The sequence below is a fragment of the Haemaphysalis longicornis genome, unplaced genomic scaffold (assembly GCF_048455015.1).
Source record: "Haemaphysalis longicornis isolate Haplotype H1 unplaced genomic scaffold, Haemaphysalis longicornis Haplotype H1 scaffold_1, whole genome shotgun sequence".
Taxonomy (NCBI): domain Eukaryota; kingdom Metazoa; phylum Arthropoda; class Arachnida; order Ixodida; family Ixodidae; genus Haemaphysalis; species Haemaphysalis longicornis.
The window spans coordinates 93,135,930-93,153,153 of NW_027526203.1; the positions used below are offsets into that span (position 1 = coordinate 93,135,930).

Here is a 17,224-nt window from a genome sequence, read left to right on the forward strand (position 1 = left end):
AATATAAAATATAATACAAAGTAAAATAAATATAAAGTCACTATCTTACAAACGTGTTGGGTCGTTTTTGGTCGAGATAAGACAGCTCAGTAGTTATCGGAACTACGCTGAAAATGCTCACTCGCTAAGAAACTCCCGTATATGGAAGTGTTATGTCGGCCGGACGGTGCGGCCGAGCGGATGCACCACACCACACATCGTAGCCCAGACGAACGGAAATCTTTATTGAAGGATGTCTGTCCTATATATATACATACTATAACGAGTGTGGCGCCACATCTTGGCGTCTACAGATAATCGCAGATGAGTGGCGGCACCTGGTGCTATTGCACGACACTACATCTTTCCCTCCCTGGGAAGAAACGTATGGATCATTAGAAAGTCCAGTCCGCACAAAGCAATCACAATTGCAGTCACTGTCTGTACACAGAAATCACAAAACAGTCACTATCTGTACACAGAAATCACAAAACAGTCACTATCTGTACACAGAAATCACAAAACAGTCACTATCTGTACACAGAAATCACAAAACAGTCACTACCTGTACACAGAAATCACAAAACAGTCACTATCTGTGTGAACACTCACTGCTGTCAAATCACTGCACGTAATCTTGGAAGCGCACTGGAGGTCTGCGATTTCTCCTTGGCCGGTCAGGCGGTGGCTCGGCATCGAGTCCATTGCCCTCTACCGGTACACTGCACTCCTCTGTGCGAGAGCCTGAAGTCAGCCTATGCGGTTGCGAACCTTGCGGCTGTGGTGGGCTCGGCGGCACGGGTAGTGGTACAGGGCGTGAAGGAGATGCAAGTTGATCAGCGGAACTCGCTTCCTGCGTTTGATGCGGACCAGCAGGCGTAGTGATCCATGTCTTCGATGGTACATCTCTCCTGTGAAAGTCTGTCAACGGGGGCATGTCGTGCGCGCCAGAGATGTCTATGTTAGTTTCTTGCTCTGGCGATGCCTCTTTTGGTACCGCTGACAGCTGCGAAGCGTTCCAGGTTCGACCGTCTTCCAGATAGAAAGACCAGCGGCCGATTCTTTTGAGGATTTTCAATGGTGGTCCATAACTTGGAGTGCCCTTTGGTCCGGGAATTGGTTTTTTCACTCGTACGTAGGTGCCCACTTGGAACTTGGGGACCCTAGCAGCTCGCCGTTGATCAGCGTAGGCCTTGCTCTTCCGTTGATGCTCTGCGACTCTTTTCCTGAGCACGCTCATCTCCCGCGATGGATTTGTGCTGAAGTCGGCCGTAGGCTGACCAATTACATCCAGCGATGTTCTCATGTGTCGGCCATGTAGAAGAACGGCCGGTGAGAGACCGGTGGTGCTGTGAGGGGTGGCTCTGTATACTCCTAAGTATTCAGTCACAGTTGCCTTCACTGGACGCTGCTCCAGCAGGGCCAGTTGAATGTACGACTTCAGTACACGATTAAATCTTTCCACTAGACCATTTGCCTGTGGGTGATATACGGCAGAAAAGATGTGCCTGATTCCACGGTCTTCAAGGAAGGATTCAAATTCCCTCGATGTGAACTGTCTGCCGTGATCAGACACTATCTCTGTCGGGTAACCCTCACGTGCGAAGAGTGAGAGTAGAAACTTCGTCACCGTGCGGGAGGTAACATCAGCGCAAAAAGCCACTTCTGGCCATTTCGAAAAATAGTCAACTACTGAAATGGCGAACCTGCAGTCTGTAGGTGCACGCTCGAAAGGACCAACAATGTCAATAGCTATCTTGTCCCAAGGTTTGTCAGGAAGAGGGATTGGCTGCAGTGGTGTGGGCGAGTTCTTGGCACTTTTGTCCGCGCTCTGACAAATGGCACAACTGCGGATAGTTGTTTCAACGTGTTTGTCTAACCCTGGCCACCAATACTTCTCTCGTAGGCGTTGTTTGGTTTTCACGATACCAGGGTGTGATTCGTGAGCCAGCTGGACAAAAGTGGCTGTGAGCTTGGCGGGGACTACGATGCGCTCAGTACGCAAGAGTATGCCGTCAACCACTGTCAACTCCTTTCGGACTTCATAGTAGGGAGTCAGGTTAAGTGCCAGGTTTTTGCGTGGCGGCCACGATGTCTGTACGTAACGGGCAACGTCTTGGAGAGTGCTATCCTCCGCGGTTGCATGCTTCAGTTCATCGTGATGTACACACATTACGAGAGACACTATTTCTTCTTCTAACTCGGGGCCGCCTTCAGTGTCTGGAAGAGGTAGCCGGGACAAGGCATCAGCTACCTTGTTGTGCTCACCACGCCTGTACTGCACCGTGAAGTTGTACCGCAGTAACCGTGCAGTCCATCTTGCTATGCGGAGTGGTCGCTGTCCTGTGCCTTGAGCAGAAAGCAGGGCTACTAGAGCTTGGTGATCCGTTTGCAGAGTAATTGGACGACCCCATAGGTACACATGCCATTTCTCTAGAGCCCACAAGCAAGCTAGAGCCTCGCGTTCACCAGTCGAGTACTTCCGTCAATGTTCGTGACGCGAATGCCACAGTTCGAATGTGCCGACCATCAACTTGTTGCAGTACCGCACCTAAACCATATGCGGATGCATCGGTGGCTACAATGACGGGAAGTGCTGGATCGAACATTTGTAGTACCCTGTGGGAGGCTAGGAGGTTCTTTACTCTTGTAAGACTGTTCTCAGCAGCAGTGTCCCAGTTAAAAGGAGTGTCCTTACGAAGAAGTCTGCGCATGGGCTCCACTTCCTCTGCTAGTTGTGGAACAAATCTAGCATAGTATTCCACTAGTCCCAGGAACGACCGGAGCTTGCCAGCATCTGTAGGGGTGGCAGCGTGAACAATGGCGTCAACTTTGGTCTGAAGGGGTGCTACTCCTTCGGCGCTAACGCGGTGACCAAGAAACGAGAGTTCGGATGTGTTGAAAACACATTTGTCATTTAGCTTGAGCCCAGCGTGTGAAATTCGTTGCAGGACTTCCTCTAAGTTCCGCATGTGCTCTTTCTCCGACTTGCCGAAGATGATGACGTCGTCCAGGTAGCAGAGAACGCCTTTGCATCCCTGTAGAATTGACGTCATGAGTTGCTGGAATGCTGCTGGTGCTGAGGCTAGGCCGAAACATACTCTCTTAAATCGAAAAAGGCCATCGTGCGTTATGAACGCTGTAATATCTCTACTGTCTGGATGAAGCAGAACCTGGTAGTATGCGGAGGCCAAATCCAACTTAGAAAAGTAACGGGCACCGTTCAGGGCATGCAGCAACTCTTCTGTGTGTGGCAGGGGAAAGCTGTCGACCACCACAGCTTTGTTAGCTTCACGGAGGTCCACGCAGATGCGAATGCTGCCATCTTTCTTGCGAGCTGCAACAATAGGGGAAACCCACTCTGACGCATTTACGCATTCAATGACATCAGCAGAAAGTAGGTTCCTCAGTTCGTCGCTGACTGCTTCTCGCACTGAAAGTGGTAGGCGTCTGAGCTTCTGCGTGACAGGAGCTACCGACTGTTTGAGCTTGACCCGATGCTGGACACCTTTGGCAAGTCCTAGCTCCGGTGAAAACAAGTGTCCGAACTTGGCCCATAATGAAGTAGGCATACCAAACTTGGGTGGACCCAGTGGTGGCTTCGTGGTGGGCGGAGACAACTTGTTTGTGTCCTGCAAATGCATTTCGGGGCGTAGCATTTTGGGGCCTTTTGTGTCGACGTTCGGTTCAGCGGCCATATTAAGGCAGCGCAATTCTGTGCCTACAATCTGGAGACCAAGAGCTTTTACAGCATCAATACCCAGGAGTGATGTTCCACCTGGTGTAACGTGAAACGTTACAACAGCCGTTTCTGATTTGTACGTTACAAGGGCGGTGAACTGGCCATGCACAGGAATCTTCCGACGTGAAAAATCCAGCAACGTTATTTGCGACTTTTTCAGCTCAACTTGGTCTCTGAACCGGCTCCTAAAGTTATGTTCTCCCATTATCGACACAGCTGAGCCAGTGTCCACTAAGAATGTTATGATGCACGGGCGTGATGCCAGAGCAACAGGTTGAACCCCGACATCAACGTAGACGCCCGTACGCTTCTCAGCATGAACAGTAAGAATGTTCACGACACTCTCAGCGTCTTCTGAAACGATTTCGGCAACTCGAGCCGGGCGTCGTCCACGTCCGCGACGCGAATTTCGGCAGTACTGTTGAAAGTGGCCTCGGCGGCCGCACGCGAAGCAGGCTCGACCGCGGGCTGCACAGGCTGACGGCTGACAGTTTTGTGCGCCGCAGTTGCCGCACACGTTTGTGTTTACGGAGTACGGGACGACGGCGCTAGCAATCTTGGGTGCAGGCGGACGAACGAAGCCGGAGCGCGAAGAGCTAGGCGTACTACGTCGGTCGGTACTGCTGGACTGGCGTACATGTCTGCGACGGCCTGCCGGGTTGCGTCCGCGGTTATGTTGTGGTACTACTCGATCCACAGGGGCTGTTCCGAGAGCTTCGGATTCGCGCTGCACTTGCTCGCGAAGAAGCGCTATCTCCACGGCGCGGTCAAACGTGAGCGCATCACCCTCGAGCAATAGCCGCTCCCGTAGGCGCGGGCATGTGACCCCGGCGACGAACTGGTCGCACAGATTTGTATCCGCTTGCGCGGCAAAGTTGCATGACGAAGCCAGTTCGCGAAGCGCAAGAGCAAACTCCGATATCGGCTCACCGTGCAGTTGACGACGGTCACGGAAGCGATGTCGCTCGACGCGTACGTTGCAAGTAGCGGAAAAGTGTCGAGCCAGGGCTTGAACAGCTGCGTCGTACTCGTCCGGTGGCTGTGCGAGCTCGGCATCGGCTTGTTTGATCTCTGTTGTTCCAACTGCAGCGGTGGTTGCAGAAGGCGTAACCGTCTGAAGGGGGGCGGTTCCCGTACTCGGATGCGCGGGCGGGTGGTCTGGGGCGTTCGGTGGCGGTGGCAGGGCGTCGAAAATTCGTTGTCCTTCAGGTCCGAGGCAGTGCAGAAGGAGGGCTCGGCGGCGGGCCGCCGATAGCTCAGACGCTCCAGAGGCGAGCGTGAAGTTTTCGAACAGGCGCAGCCATCGCGGCCAGGGGATGGCGGGCGTGCCTGGTGAAACGAGGAACGGCGGCGGCGGCGAAATTCCGGATCCCATCCTCGTCGCCAGTTTGTTATGTCGGCCGGACGGTGCGGCCGAGCGGATGCACCACACCACACATCGTAGCCCAGACGAACGGAAATCTTTATTGAAGGATGTCTGTCCTATATATATACATACTATAACGAGTGTGGCGCCACATCTTGGCGTCTACAGATAATCGCAGATGAGTGGCGGCACCTGGTGCTATTGCACGACACTACAGGAAGTTACACGCAATCTACACGGCTCAAATATAGGTCCACCGTCGATTCTTAGCCAGCCAATGAGCAACGCATGCAAGTCAATGCGCATACAGACGATCGTATGCATATCTACTCAAACAGTGCACAAATGGGATGCGGTAACGTCGACTGGAAGGATGAAGATGTTTAAGCTTGTCGACCGGGAAGATGATATATGTTTAAATTTAGCAATAGCAGTACTAGAAAGCCACCGCGGTACGTCGGGGCGGCGGCCCGCCGCGGACGGCTGCTGCGGCGGCTCGCCGCAGTAGCAGACGACGCGCCGAGAGTAGCGCAAGACTCGACTACAGCGCCACTAGTTCTCGCGCCCGCCACGCGGCCCGCTTCTCCGGCGGAGCTTTCAAACTGAGTTTATTCTAGTAACGTTGGTGTAGACCACGTCGCATCCCGGTATGAAACACCACCTTTGTGTCTTTTAAATGCATAGCATTTTAGTAACTCACAATGTCACGCGGCGTTCGGCCTAGTCCGCAGCCAGGCCACTACACTATAAAAGAAACAACAGTTTCCGGCGCCCGGATTCGAACCCATGACGGCGCGGGCGGAACGGCAAGTGCCGGGCGCACTACCGATTGAGCCACGCAACCAACACGGATTTCGATGCACCGATAGCGCCTTATATCCTTCACTCATTTATGGTTTGTTTCGAAAGCGCCATAAGTTGTCACGCGCCTCCGCAAGATGGCGACACAGGTTCCGCGATCGAGACTATGATCGAGAGACCCGCCATAAGTTGTCACGCGCCTCCGCAAGATGGCGACACAGGTCCCGCGATCGAGACTATGATCGAGAGACCAGCAGCGCTGGTCGCGTCTCGTGCTGCCGGGACGCCCCGCTGTAGCCCACCGCAAATTTGATGACGTGCAGCGTGTAACAAGAAAACCAACAACCAATACGTAATCCATACGACTTGCCGGCGCACCCCCTCGGAAATGCTGTGCATTTGATCGTGCCCCTCGCTGAAATCCGGAACAGGAAAAGGTTCCCATGAAACTGCACAGAGCCTCGTGACTTAACCCTTCACGAAGTAGAAAAATTTTACAACGCTGCCTACAAATGTTTCCCCGACATGGTGATGCTCCGTCACCGACATTCTCAAGGGCGTGTCATGCCGCTCTAGTACAGCAGCTCGCAGAAAAGACATATTTGCAAAATCGTCACAGCTCTCACCCTGCACGTCGTATCGCGCTGCGTGATCGTACGTTAATTTAGGCAACCCGATTTCAGGAAACGATGGCGTTCTCTGAATCTGCTGCTTAAGAACGCACTTAGCACATTAAAAAGCAGAAAACTCATACAGCGCAAGGTGCCCATGGCATGGCGAGCGCAGGGCAGCGCGGTGCGAGTTGTCCTGCGCCCGCTGTACGCCTTATACATGCGTACTGCACGCTATAGCTGTCCAGTGTAGGTATGTACTTGGTGGTCTAACGGGAGAGACGTAATACCAGGATCTTTTTCTTCGCAGTTGATGGCATGGCTGCCATCATTCCACACGTGTAGCTCACAAGTATCACAAATAATGTCCACCAGAACCAAGATCACGGTTTATCAATGAGCACGTGCGAAATGAATCGCGAGCCCGTCGACTGGGCCGCCGGCCGCCTCGTCTTACCGCGCCTGTCACCGAGGCGCCCAATGCTCCCCTAGCGGCAGGCCCGGGAAATGGGGCCCCCGCCGGGCAAGGGCGCTCCTCCGCGCATTTCACACCTTCTCATTCTAGCCACCTTAGCGTGGCCGCCGTAGAGTTCCTGTATATAGCTCCCTGCGGGAGCTATATACAGGAACTCTAGGCCGCCGGTACTATCAGCGCAGCCTACCGTGCCCAGCGCGAACCATCCCGCATGCGCTGTGCGGGCCGTGCGATATTTTGCTTTCAGCGCGCGCATCGCGTCATCAGAGCGTCTGCTATGTTCCGTCTCGTCTGCTAATGGTACCTTGGTTTGATCCGCGATTCCTGGATTCTTGCATGAAAACGCCCAAATATAAAAATGTAAAGGATGATATTTTTCTCCCGTATATTGAATGAAGGTCGTAGCGCCTGCGCCACCTTTGAGCGACCACCTTCAAAGCTTTGAATTGCGTGCTTCTACGTGCATTTAAAAGACTTTTGTAAGCACTTGCAAAAATAAAGTGCTGTTAAAATCTGCGTGATGTTTTGATTGAGCCTGTTTGAAACAAGTGGGCGAGTTATGCTGCTGTGCCAAAACCATTGTATTGGAGCTAAAGAACGAATTACCGCTCACATGGAAACATTTTTTATGTGGATTTTAGATTCCACTCATTCATACAGTGGCTGACAACTCCACCGCTACACGCGCGATAAACATAGCACACGACGCGCAGACGCTCCGATGACGCTGTGCGCGCGCTGAAAGCATAGTCTCGCTCGGCACGCACAGCGCATGCGTGATGGTTCGCTCTGGGCGCGGTAGGCTGCTCTGATAGTACCGGCGGCCACGCGCTCCCGTGTTCACCCTTAGCACGGGTGTTCACCCGTGTTCACTGTACCATAGATGCTCTTCGGCAGTGTCTTTATTTATTCTGGCAAGGTCCTCGGAGGCGTTGCCAAATCACCCCCCTACCCGACCTGGTAAAATCAAGACAGACTGATCAGTTGCAGTTGCGAAGCTACACCAGCGAGTTTTTTTTTTTTTGCTACGCATTTATTACAGTAGCGGTGGCTTAAAAATCTGGTTACTACTGATCACACTTGCTTCCGTCACGCTGAACAACGCCACGGGTCAATCATCGATGCCGCCGTCTTTCACGCTCAATTTCAAAGGGAAGAACAGCTGAACTTCGTCGTTGTATGTTCTCTTGGCCGAGGTGAAAGAACATATAGCTTAAATTACATTACACTGAGTTGGGCTGGGATTTTTTGACCACGATTTGAAGCACCCGTGCAAAAACAATCCTCATTTCACTTCATGTTCAAATTAATTTATTTTTCCTTACGTAAGATTAAACAATATCAGAATAATGTGTGATGTAATTCTAATTCACAAACAAATAACGCTTCATAGTATGGTCCGAGCAAAAAGAGTCAAGCATGTGTGTCATGCTTTTAACATTTTCACAGATGAATGATTTTTAGCCAATTATCTCCTGCCCCCTTCGGTCTATAAAGGGGCACCCCTTGCTGAGGAGGAAAAAAAGACCAACTGAAAATGCTTTAAAAGAGGCTTTAAACGTGTCGTGTTATTACGTGTTCAGTAGATTTAAAGGTAACCGAAATGTGGGAAGCATATAACTGTCCTATTTTGGAGAGAATTGGTTATATGCAAGAGCATAACATGCAACTGTTCCGCTTCGATTTCGTGAGCGATTGAGCAAGTTTTTTTTTTTTGCTTGGTACCAACACAAATTTTTCTAAAACGCCATTTTTCATACATGGGAAAATTAAGTGAAAGGCGAGTGCTAAACCTGTACAATTTCTTATTCCGCGAAGTAGATCAGAACATGACTTGGAGGCACATGTTTAATACAGTATGCGCATCACCTTGGAACTAGCATTTCTTAGTTGTCTGATTGTGAAACTTGTCAGATGAAGTGGGTAATTGAAGTAAAAAAAAAACATTTGCAGGTTACAGATTGCATATCTGGTTCTCAATAATATTCTCACAAATAAAATAATTCATAATATTACCGTTTAACACGTTTGTGTTTCATAAAATTGTAATTTAAGTAAAAAAATATATTGCAGGTTAGTCATTGTATATCAAGCTTTAAATAATATTTTGAGAGTTGAGATAATTTGTGATATTCTCTTTTTACAGGTTTGTGTTCCACGAGGAGTGAAGGTGTCAGCACAGAAGCTTGAATGAAACTGCCGGAAAGCATTTGTAGATGTCAAAATTAGGAAGTCACAAAAGCAACTCAGCAGAACGACCCATTCCTCAACTGGCCAGTCTCGCCGACTGCTGTCATCAAGCTGCATGAGGTGCTCAACCACGGGCTCGACTGCGCCGATGGGCTTCGCCTTCTAAAACCCACATCGGACAAAAGTGCCGCATTCTTCCGCTACTTTCAAGATGATACGACCCCAGCAGCTGCACTAGCTCCTCATAAAACGAAGCTGGCAAGGCAGGAGGACGGTGAGGGCCTGCTCGCTAGCAGCGCTGTAAATCCCCCAGTCAGCACCGTCTACCACTGGTTCTGCGGGTGGCGGAGAGGGCAGTATGGCGACGAAGGAGTGAGCCCCCTCACTAAGCTGGACAGAAGAGCACCAAATCACGTGGAACATTGTAAGTGGCTATGTACCCCAGCACACTCCATATATTGCTACTTTTATGTGACCTGTGCCAACGTTTATGTGGTATCTCTCTCAGTTTAATTTTCAGCTTCAAGCAAGCTATCATGCAGTGTAGACGGAAAGGTATCACAGAAACTCTGTTCTGCAGGGTTGAATTCTCTAATTCGGGAGAAAGGCAGCGATGAGCACATGCACAGCCACGGCGCACTTAAATAGACTTGTCTGATGCACCTGTCCTAATGAAGATGGCACAGCCTGACTGTGAAAGCCTGTGCTTGTAAAACTACTTTTAAATTATGGCCCAGACGTTCATATGTCTCAGTACATACCTTCGCTCTACTATTTTTGTTCCACTTAGAAGGAATGAATGGGCGTGTGGTATTCGCCACAACAGTGCAGCTCATAATACATCTTTATACATGGCACAGCTAACAGCAGCCTGGCGTGGGAGCAATGCGCAATTTGAATCAAATTCAATGTGAAGTGAATTTTCACAATTCACATTTGAAAATAATTCATTTGCAGTAATCTTTTGCCATTTACATTCGAATATATGTAATTCGCGGTTGGTTTCTACTATTCGTATTTGAGAATATTCGATCTGATTCACAGTCAGTTTTCACTATTCCTAACTGTTCACAGCATGTCTGGAGGGGGCATTCAGGAAGCTTGACTGGGAAAGCAAACACAGGACAACTCCCAAGAAGCCAGCACCAGCACACCCACAGGGCAAGGCCAACCGGTGGCAGCAGAGCCTGAACAGCAGCAGCTGCCTATGGATACCGAGCCACAGCTGGAGGCCCAGGGCTCAACTGGAAGCAGTCACCAACGTGAGGTGTTGAGGTGTGGCTTGTGCTCGTGCATTTATTTTAGCAAAGCCTAATAATTGTGACCCTTACTCCAGTTACTGGACACCTAGGTAGCAACTAGGCACCTGAACAAGATCTGTTTCTCAGCAACACACTCCACTTTTGGAAAGAGCTACCTATTTTATAACCACGTGCATGCATTTTTTCAGGGGTCTCTTGTAGTAAAATTTATTTTTACGAAGGTACAATTGCAGGAGCTAAGTAGAAGAAGGCTACAGGATGCCAAAAAAGACACTCCAAAAATTAAGGCAATCCAACATGACTGCGTAGCATCATAGCAGAAGCAAGACGAACAAGTTTTTCCAATGCATGTAAAGGGGAGCAAGAATGAAGTAGTATTCATATGTCACAGCTAGTGTGAAATTTTGTATGCTGGCTGTCGTATGTCTTACGAGGCCCTTTCTGACATAGGGAGGGTGCTAAGAGGAGGAGGAATAAACTTTCATTAAACAGCACTGTGCTGGTGTTAGGGGCCCCCACCAGGTGGGACAGTCTTCAGCCCAGCTTAAAAGAAGAAGTGTTAAACAGACTCTGCCAGGATCCAATCTCGTACCATTAGATACATAGTCAGTTGCACAGTGCAAGTTTTTGAGATGTAAAATTTTACATTCTGGTCTTAATGTATTTTCTGTGTGTTTCGCTGAATAGTCCTTGTATGCCACTAAGGCCCTGTGAATAAAAAGGTGCCTTGCGAAAGCGCTAGGTCAGGGGCTCTCAAGTAAGGCTTTGAGGAACCCTGGGATTTTGAAGAGGCGTTGCTTGGGTTCTGTGAGACTAAAGTGGCTATGGTGTTGTGCTGCTGAGCCCAAGGACATGGGTTCGATACCGGCTGCGGTAGCAATTTTCCTGATAGAAGTGAAAAGTGAAAGCGTCTGTGTGTCGAGATTTCGGCGCACGTTAACTCTTCCTAGCTGTTCCTAGGTGACCAAAATTAAACCCCAGCTGTCTCCACTACAGCGCGCCTCATAAGCAAGGTGTAGTTTCGGTACTTTAAACCTCGCAGTCAATCAATCAATCAGTCATTATTATGTAACTGAACATATGGCACTAAACAAAGCTTTTTCTTGTGTTTTATTTTAGTTCAATGAATGCATTAATGTTTGTGAAACTAATCTGTAAATACCTGCGTAGTATTCTCTGGTCCAAACTGGTTATCTAAGCTTGGCAGGGGAAGGTGAGTTCTGTGAACATTTTTCTGCCCTAATGGGTTTCCCGGTAGGCCCATAGTTGAATACCTACGGAACACCCTTATTACTTCAGCAGTGCAAAGGAGACAATAGTAAAGATAGGAGATGCAACAAATTTTGAGTAAATCTGTGGTATATCCTGAACAAATGTTTCGTAGGACACTGCGGAGCTGCAGAAGATCTACGAGGAGTGGTGGCGCCAGCCTTCCCTAGCTGCTGGCAACCCATATTATGCCACTGCCCTTCAGCAGCTGCTGCAGCAGATGCACAAGATCAGAAAGGAGCCCCAGGAAGGAGCCTGCCCATGAAGGCAGGCTTCACCAGCGCCCGGAGGTGCGGCTGTACCGTCAAGGTCCAGCCCACAAGCATTGCCAGGCGTCGCCCTGGGGTCAACCGGGGACCAGGTAGAGTGCCTGCTGGCCAAGAGCTCGGCTAGCAAGAAGGTCAAGCGGTCCTCACGCCCTGAACCTCAGCATCAGAGATGGGGTGCCGCACGCCAAAGCTCTCGGACTACAGAAGGGACAGAAGGCACCTAATAGGGTGCCCCTTGTGTGGGCCTCTTCATTTAGGGTTATGTTTTCTCCGCAGGTGTGTGAATGGCACTACAAGTCTTAAATGAATAGTGAAAACTCACGGGAAATCAAATCCAATATTTTTAAATGCACATGTCTCGGCATTAAAGGCCAACTGCACTCAAATTTTTCTTTGTCCAAATAAGCAGTCTAAGCTCTTAAAATCACCTTGGCGAAATCCTGAGCTTCGCAAGCACACTGCACACTAGGTACCATCGTTCAAAGTAGCTCCATGCAGACGACGTTTGCACCTGGCGGAGAGTTGCCGAAACAAGTTCCGAGCAGCCTGTGACGGTGGTTGGGGAACCTGTCCCGTGAAGCTCGCATTTCTCCGGCGACTTGCAGGGCGCTCCGCCAGGTTCAGGGATGTGCTCGCCCGGGGTTTCTCTGCTACACCAGCGCGCTGTACCGCCGTCGCCATCACATGTTTAAACTAACCGCATAGGCAGGCGTATCCGCCATTTTTTTTTTCAATGTAAAAAAAAAAAGAAAGAAAGATGAGAAGCCTACAAACTATTCACGCGCGTGTTAGCAAACCTCTTTCTACTTAAAAATAAAATTTTTACTCAAAGATAAAAATAGCGCGAAATGAGCACATGCCTTACATTTGTCATTCCTATTGCATTTACCACAGAAAAAAAAAAGATATTTTATAACTTGTTGGCCGCTTGCATCCAGCGTCCAATATGGGCTATATTTGGGCTGGCCCAACGCCACCTCCATCCTTTAGACCTTTTCAAAAGTTTGACGACCTAAATAGAGTTGTTGTACACGCGGCTATAAACGCTTGTGTGACTTTTGCCTCACTCGCTAAGTGAGCCAAAATCAGCCTTTCTCTAAGTAACAAATACATCAGCACAAATATCGGCCGTCTTCTTCGTCAAGTGCGAAAACTAACGAAACTTCTCCTCTCCTAAATAATAGACTAAATTTTTAAAAGTTCAATTCCCAAGTGAAGTATTTACTTTGAGCGTTAGATTTAGTTTATTTGAAAGTAAAATGTTTTCAGCAGCACCTGTCTCTGGTTAAAGTAGAAAACAGTGGCAGATAGGAAATGTTTTCGTGCTTTAGTGCATCATTTAGCTGTGGAAGCTGGCTTATCGTTTTAGATCCGTTTTATAATTCGTTTCCCGATGGGCAGCAAAGCAAAAAATACTGGGTTGATATTCACGAAGCTGTTTGCACATAATGTATGGTAAAAATAGTGATCGATCGCAGCCCGCGTGCGGTTTGTTCCCTTCAAAGAGAGAGACGTGATAGCTGAAGCGTCGGCTATAACAAAAGCTCCTTTTCGAAATCGTACGGGCAAGTAGCGTTGTAAATCAGGGTCCGCTTTTTTAGTAAAATATGCTGTTGGGCTAGTTGGTTCATTGCTTAAGGAAAATCGAGCGCTACAAACGAGGACAGAAAAAACGAAGAAGGACGAGACAGATGCCCTACTAACAACTGATTTATTCCAAGGAAAGACAGCGATATAAGTAGCTTGTATACAAACGCGCAAACATACACAAAGGATAATAGATCTGAAAAAGATACTATAAAAACAAAATAGCCACAGTCTCGGAAGGCATCCTTTGCCACACTCGCGGCAGTGATGAGGCAAATGCGACCCGGTGCCATTCTTCATGGAAAGATCATGTTCCCTGAGGCGGTCATTTACGCATCGGCTGGTTTGTCTGATGTACACCTTACCGCAGAAGCAGTCATCGAAGTATCTCAGGAATACCTTGGGTATCGGCTAAAATAATTCCAATGCCTTGTTTTAAATTGCTTCCATGGTAATATTTGCAGTCGTGACTGAAATTGATGCTCCCATAGCGGTACCGAAAACTTGCCTGTAGAATTCGCTTTTGTGCGAGAAGCAAGTGTTAGACAGGCAAAACCGTAGCAAGGTGCAGAGCTCAGTGACATCGAACGGCGTGCGATACACTAATGTCATGTCCTTGTGGAGGAACTGCCTGGAAGTGGAGCCCTTGCTCGTGACTTCAGAAAATGTGGTGTGCAGATCGCGCATGTGCAAGCAAGAAAGCTCAAGGGTGACTTGCTTAACATAAAGGATCCTCCCTCGGCAACGTTTCCCTGGTGTGGTCTACAAAATCCCATGCGCCGACTGCGAATCGGTATACATTGGTGAAAGCGGAAATTTCTGCCGGCGTCTTAAACAGCACAAAAATGACGTCACCAAGGGCCACACCGTGACGAATGCACTTGCAGAGCATGCCGAGAAGATGGGCCACAAGATAGAGTGGGACCACGCGTGCATCATAGCCACGGAGTGGAGTGGATAAACTTTATTAAGACGAGCTTCAGGTGCCCGCCAGGTGGGGGGCCTCCTGTAGTCCGGGAAGCCCTGGTCCGCGCTGGCTGCCCTAGCCCTCTCCACCAGGATACGCTGGACTGAGGTCGGAGCTGGCCAGCTGGTCCGCCCACTGCTCGTAAGTTGGGTGAGGATTTGGGATAAGAGATGGGGTTTTCTGACACTCCCATACCATGTGGTACAGGGTGCCTGGTTGGTGACAGAAATTACACGTTGAGTAGTAGAGGGTGGGGTACATGGCATGGAGGAAAGGCAGTCGCCTGTGCTCTGGATAAATGGGGATGTGGTGGCGGGAAGCGTCGTCGTTCGTGGCGGTAATGGGCGAGGATGTCCGCGTATGAATTCAGAGTAGCGGGCTTGGGAGAGCGAAGGGGCTGCGTGACTTCGCCTTCTTGAGAAACGGCTCGGTGTGTATGAACGCGGGCAGCGGCGTGTGCCGCCTCGTTCCCCTCGAAGGACTCATGTCCGGGGGTCCAGATGATGTGCATTTCCGGGAGCTGGTGCACACTTTGCAGAATTTTTAAGGCCGTGGGTGTTATTCGACCTAGCAGGAAGTTGCGGCAGGCGGATTATAGTGAAGTAGTCGTTTCCAGTGGTGGCGGCTAGAGCGATGGCAAGTCCTTCTGCTGCCTCAATAGATGTCGTGTGTACTGTAGCGGCCGTCAGTTCTGCACTGTTGGCTCCGGTGACACTCACGGCATGTTCCGGTTGTTGGTGGTATGGAGAGGCATCCGTGTAACGAGTACAGGGAGAGTTGGGGAAGCGTTTTCTAAGGGCTCGTATCCGGGCTTCTCGGCGTGCCTTGTTATAGATGGGGTGCATATTTCTGGGAATGGGTGCGATTGTGATGTACTGTCGGATGGTTAGAGGGATGCGTTGCCTCTGTTCGCATTTTGCGGGAGGCCTGTAGCCGAGCCGGGTAAGTGTAGCCCTGCCGGTTGGCGTGAGCTTAAGTCGCGTGAATTGGGAGATGCGATGAGCTTCTTCCAGTTCCTCCCATGTATTATGGACGCCGAGCTGTAGAAGTTTTCTTGTTGCTATTTTTGGAGGCAGTCCAAGGGCGGCCTCGTAGGCCTGGCGTATGGCGATGTTTAGCTTTTCTTTCTCTGCGGGTTTCAGGGCCAAATACGGTGGCGTAACCTGGCTAATAAGGAGGGCGTGAATGATGCGCAGGGTGTCAGCTTCTTGTAGCCCAAGTCACTGATGGGAGATCCTGCGGATGAGGTGAATGAGCTGGTCAAGAGTCCGTTGCAAGGGAAGGATAGTCTGAGCGCCTGAGCCATCTTTTGGTATGGTGAGGCCTAATATGCGTAGGAGTGGGACATTGGGGACGCGTTGCTCATCAATGGTAAGTTCTGGATCTGGTATGGGATCTGGACGCTTCTTATATGTCCTTTTGCACAGGGTTAGAAGGGCAGATTTTTCGGGGGCACAATCGAGTCCTCGGGCTTTCAGGTATTGTTGGGTGACCTGAATGGCTGCTTGAAGTGCATCTTGCTGGTCGCCCGGAGATCCAGTGGGGACCCAGAGCGTTAGGTCGTCCGCGTATATTGCGTGGCGAAGATTCGGGATGGCTTTTAGTAGGGGTGGCAAGTCTTTCATTATGAGGTTGAATAGTATTTGGGATACTACCAACCCCTGCGGAGTGCCCTTTGGCAGGGTTTTAAATGCGTCGGATCGACGGTGCCCGATGCCCACTGTTGCTGTGTGCTGGGTTAGAAAGGATACAAAGTATTGGAATGTGCGCTCGCCAGTTTGTAGATGCGAGGCCTTGAAGGATGGCTTGGTGAGAAACGTTGTCGAATGCCCCCTTAATGTCAAGGGCCAAGATGGACCGCTTGCTGTGGCTATTAAAGTCGTCCAGCACTTCCTCCTTAAGCTGAAGTAGTATGTCTTGGGTTTACAGATGTGGGCGGAAGCCGTACATCGTGTCAGGGAAGTAGCCGTTGTCTTCAACGTGGGGCGAGAGCCGGTTGTAAACCAGGTGTTCAAACAATTTGCCGATACATGAGGTCAGAGAAATAGGCCTCAGATTCTTGGAGTTCAAGGGTTTGCCGGGCTTGGGGATGAAAGTGACGTCTGCGTGTTTCCACTGTGGGGGCAAGGAACCCGCCAGCCAGCACTCATTGATGTAGACTAGAAGATTTTCTAGGACGGCATGGTCGAGGTTTCGCAATAATTTGTTAGGGATTTTGTCTCGACCCGGAGTGGTGTTTCGGGTGAGGTTGTATGCTGCCGCCTCGATTTCAGCAATGGAGAACGGCTCGTCCATTTTGGGATTCGGATCGCCTGTGTAGTCAGGTGCCTGGGTGGGTTGGACGTGAGGTGGTGGCGCCAATGCTTGCTTAATGAGTTCGTCCAACAAGTCTTCTTCTGTGCCCGGGTAATTGTGGATTAATCGGCGAAGCTGGTCTGCTGCGACCGCCTTATATTCACCGGGGCCCATAAGGGAACAGAGCAGGTACCATGTGCAGCGGGTTCCCAGCGTTCCTTGCAGCTTGTTGCAGAACTGCGTCCAGTTGTGCTGGCTCAGCTCACGGGCGTACACTTCAGCTTCTGCCGTAATTTCCGCAATGCGGATCTTCAGCTTGCGGTTCGTCTTGTTCTTTTTCCACCGCCTGATTAGCCCTCTACGGGCGTCCCAGAGGTGGAGGAGATGGGCATCGATGGCTGGGTTATCCTG

The 17,224-nt window shown here is 50.0% G+C and overlaps 1 protein-coding gene and 1 long non-coding RNA gene across 3 annotated transcripts; one reads left to right on the forward strand and one right to left on the reverse strand.

Annotated features, from left to right (window-relative positions):
- Positions 1-729: 729 nt before the first annotated feature.
- On the reverse strand, positions 730-5,156 carry LOC144141377 (uncharacterized). Its single transcript, XM_077672985.1, has 3 exons — positions 4,115-5,156; positions 3,200-3,316; positions 730-890 (listed from the first exon to the last, which is right to left on the reverse strand). Exons 1-3 carry the CDS (start codon positions 5,094-5,096, stop codon positions 730-732), a joined length of 1,260 nt encoding a protein of 419 aa, XP_077529111.1. The 5' UTR covers positions 5,097-5,156.
- A 4,030-nt stretch (positions 5,157-9,186) lies between these two features.
- On the forward strand, positions 9,187-12,767 carry LOC144178172 (uncharacterized). 2 transcript variants are annotated; one of them, XR_013323960.1, is made up of 3 exons: positions 9,187-9,588; positions 10,239-10,439; positions 11,811-12,767. It is a non-coding gene; the product is annotated as an uncharacterized LOC144178172 (long non-coding RNA). The 2 variants fall into 2 exon arrangements; XR_013323961.1 differs by having other exon boundaries at positions 9,187-9,348.
- The last annotated feature ends 4,457 nt before the right edge of the window (positions 12,768-17,224 follow it).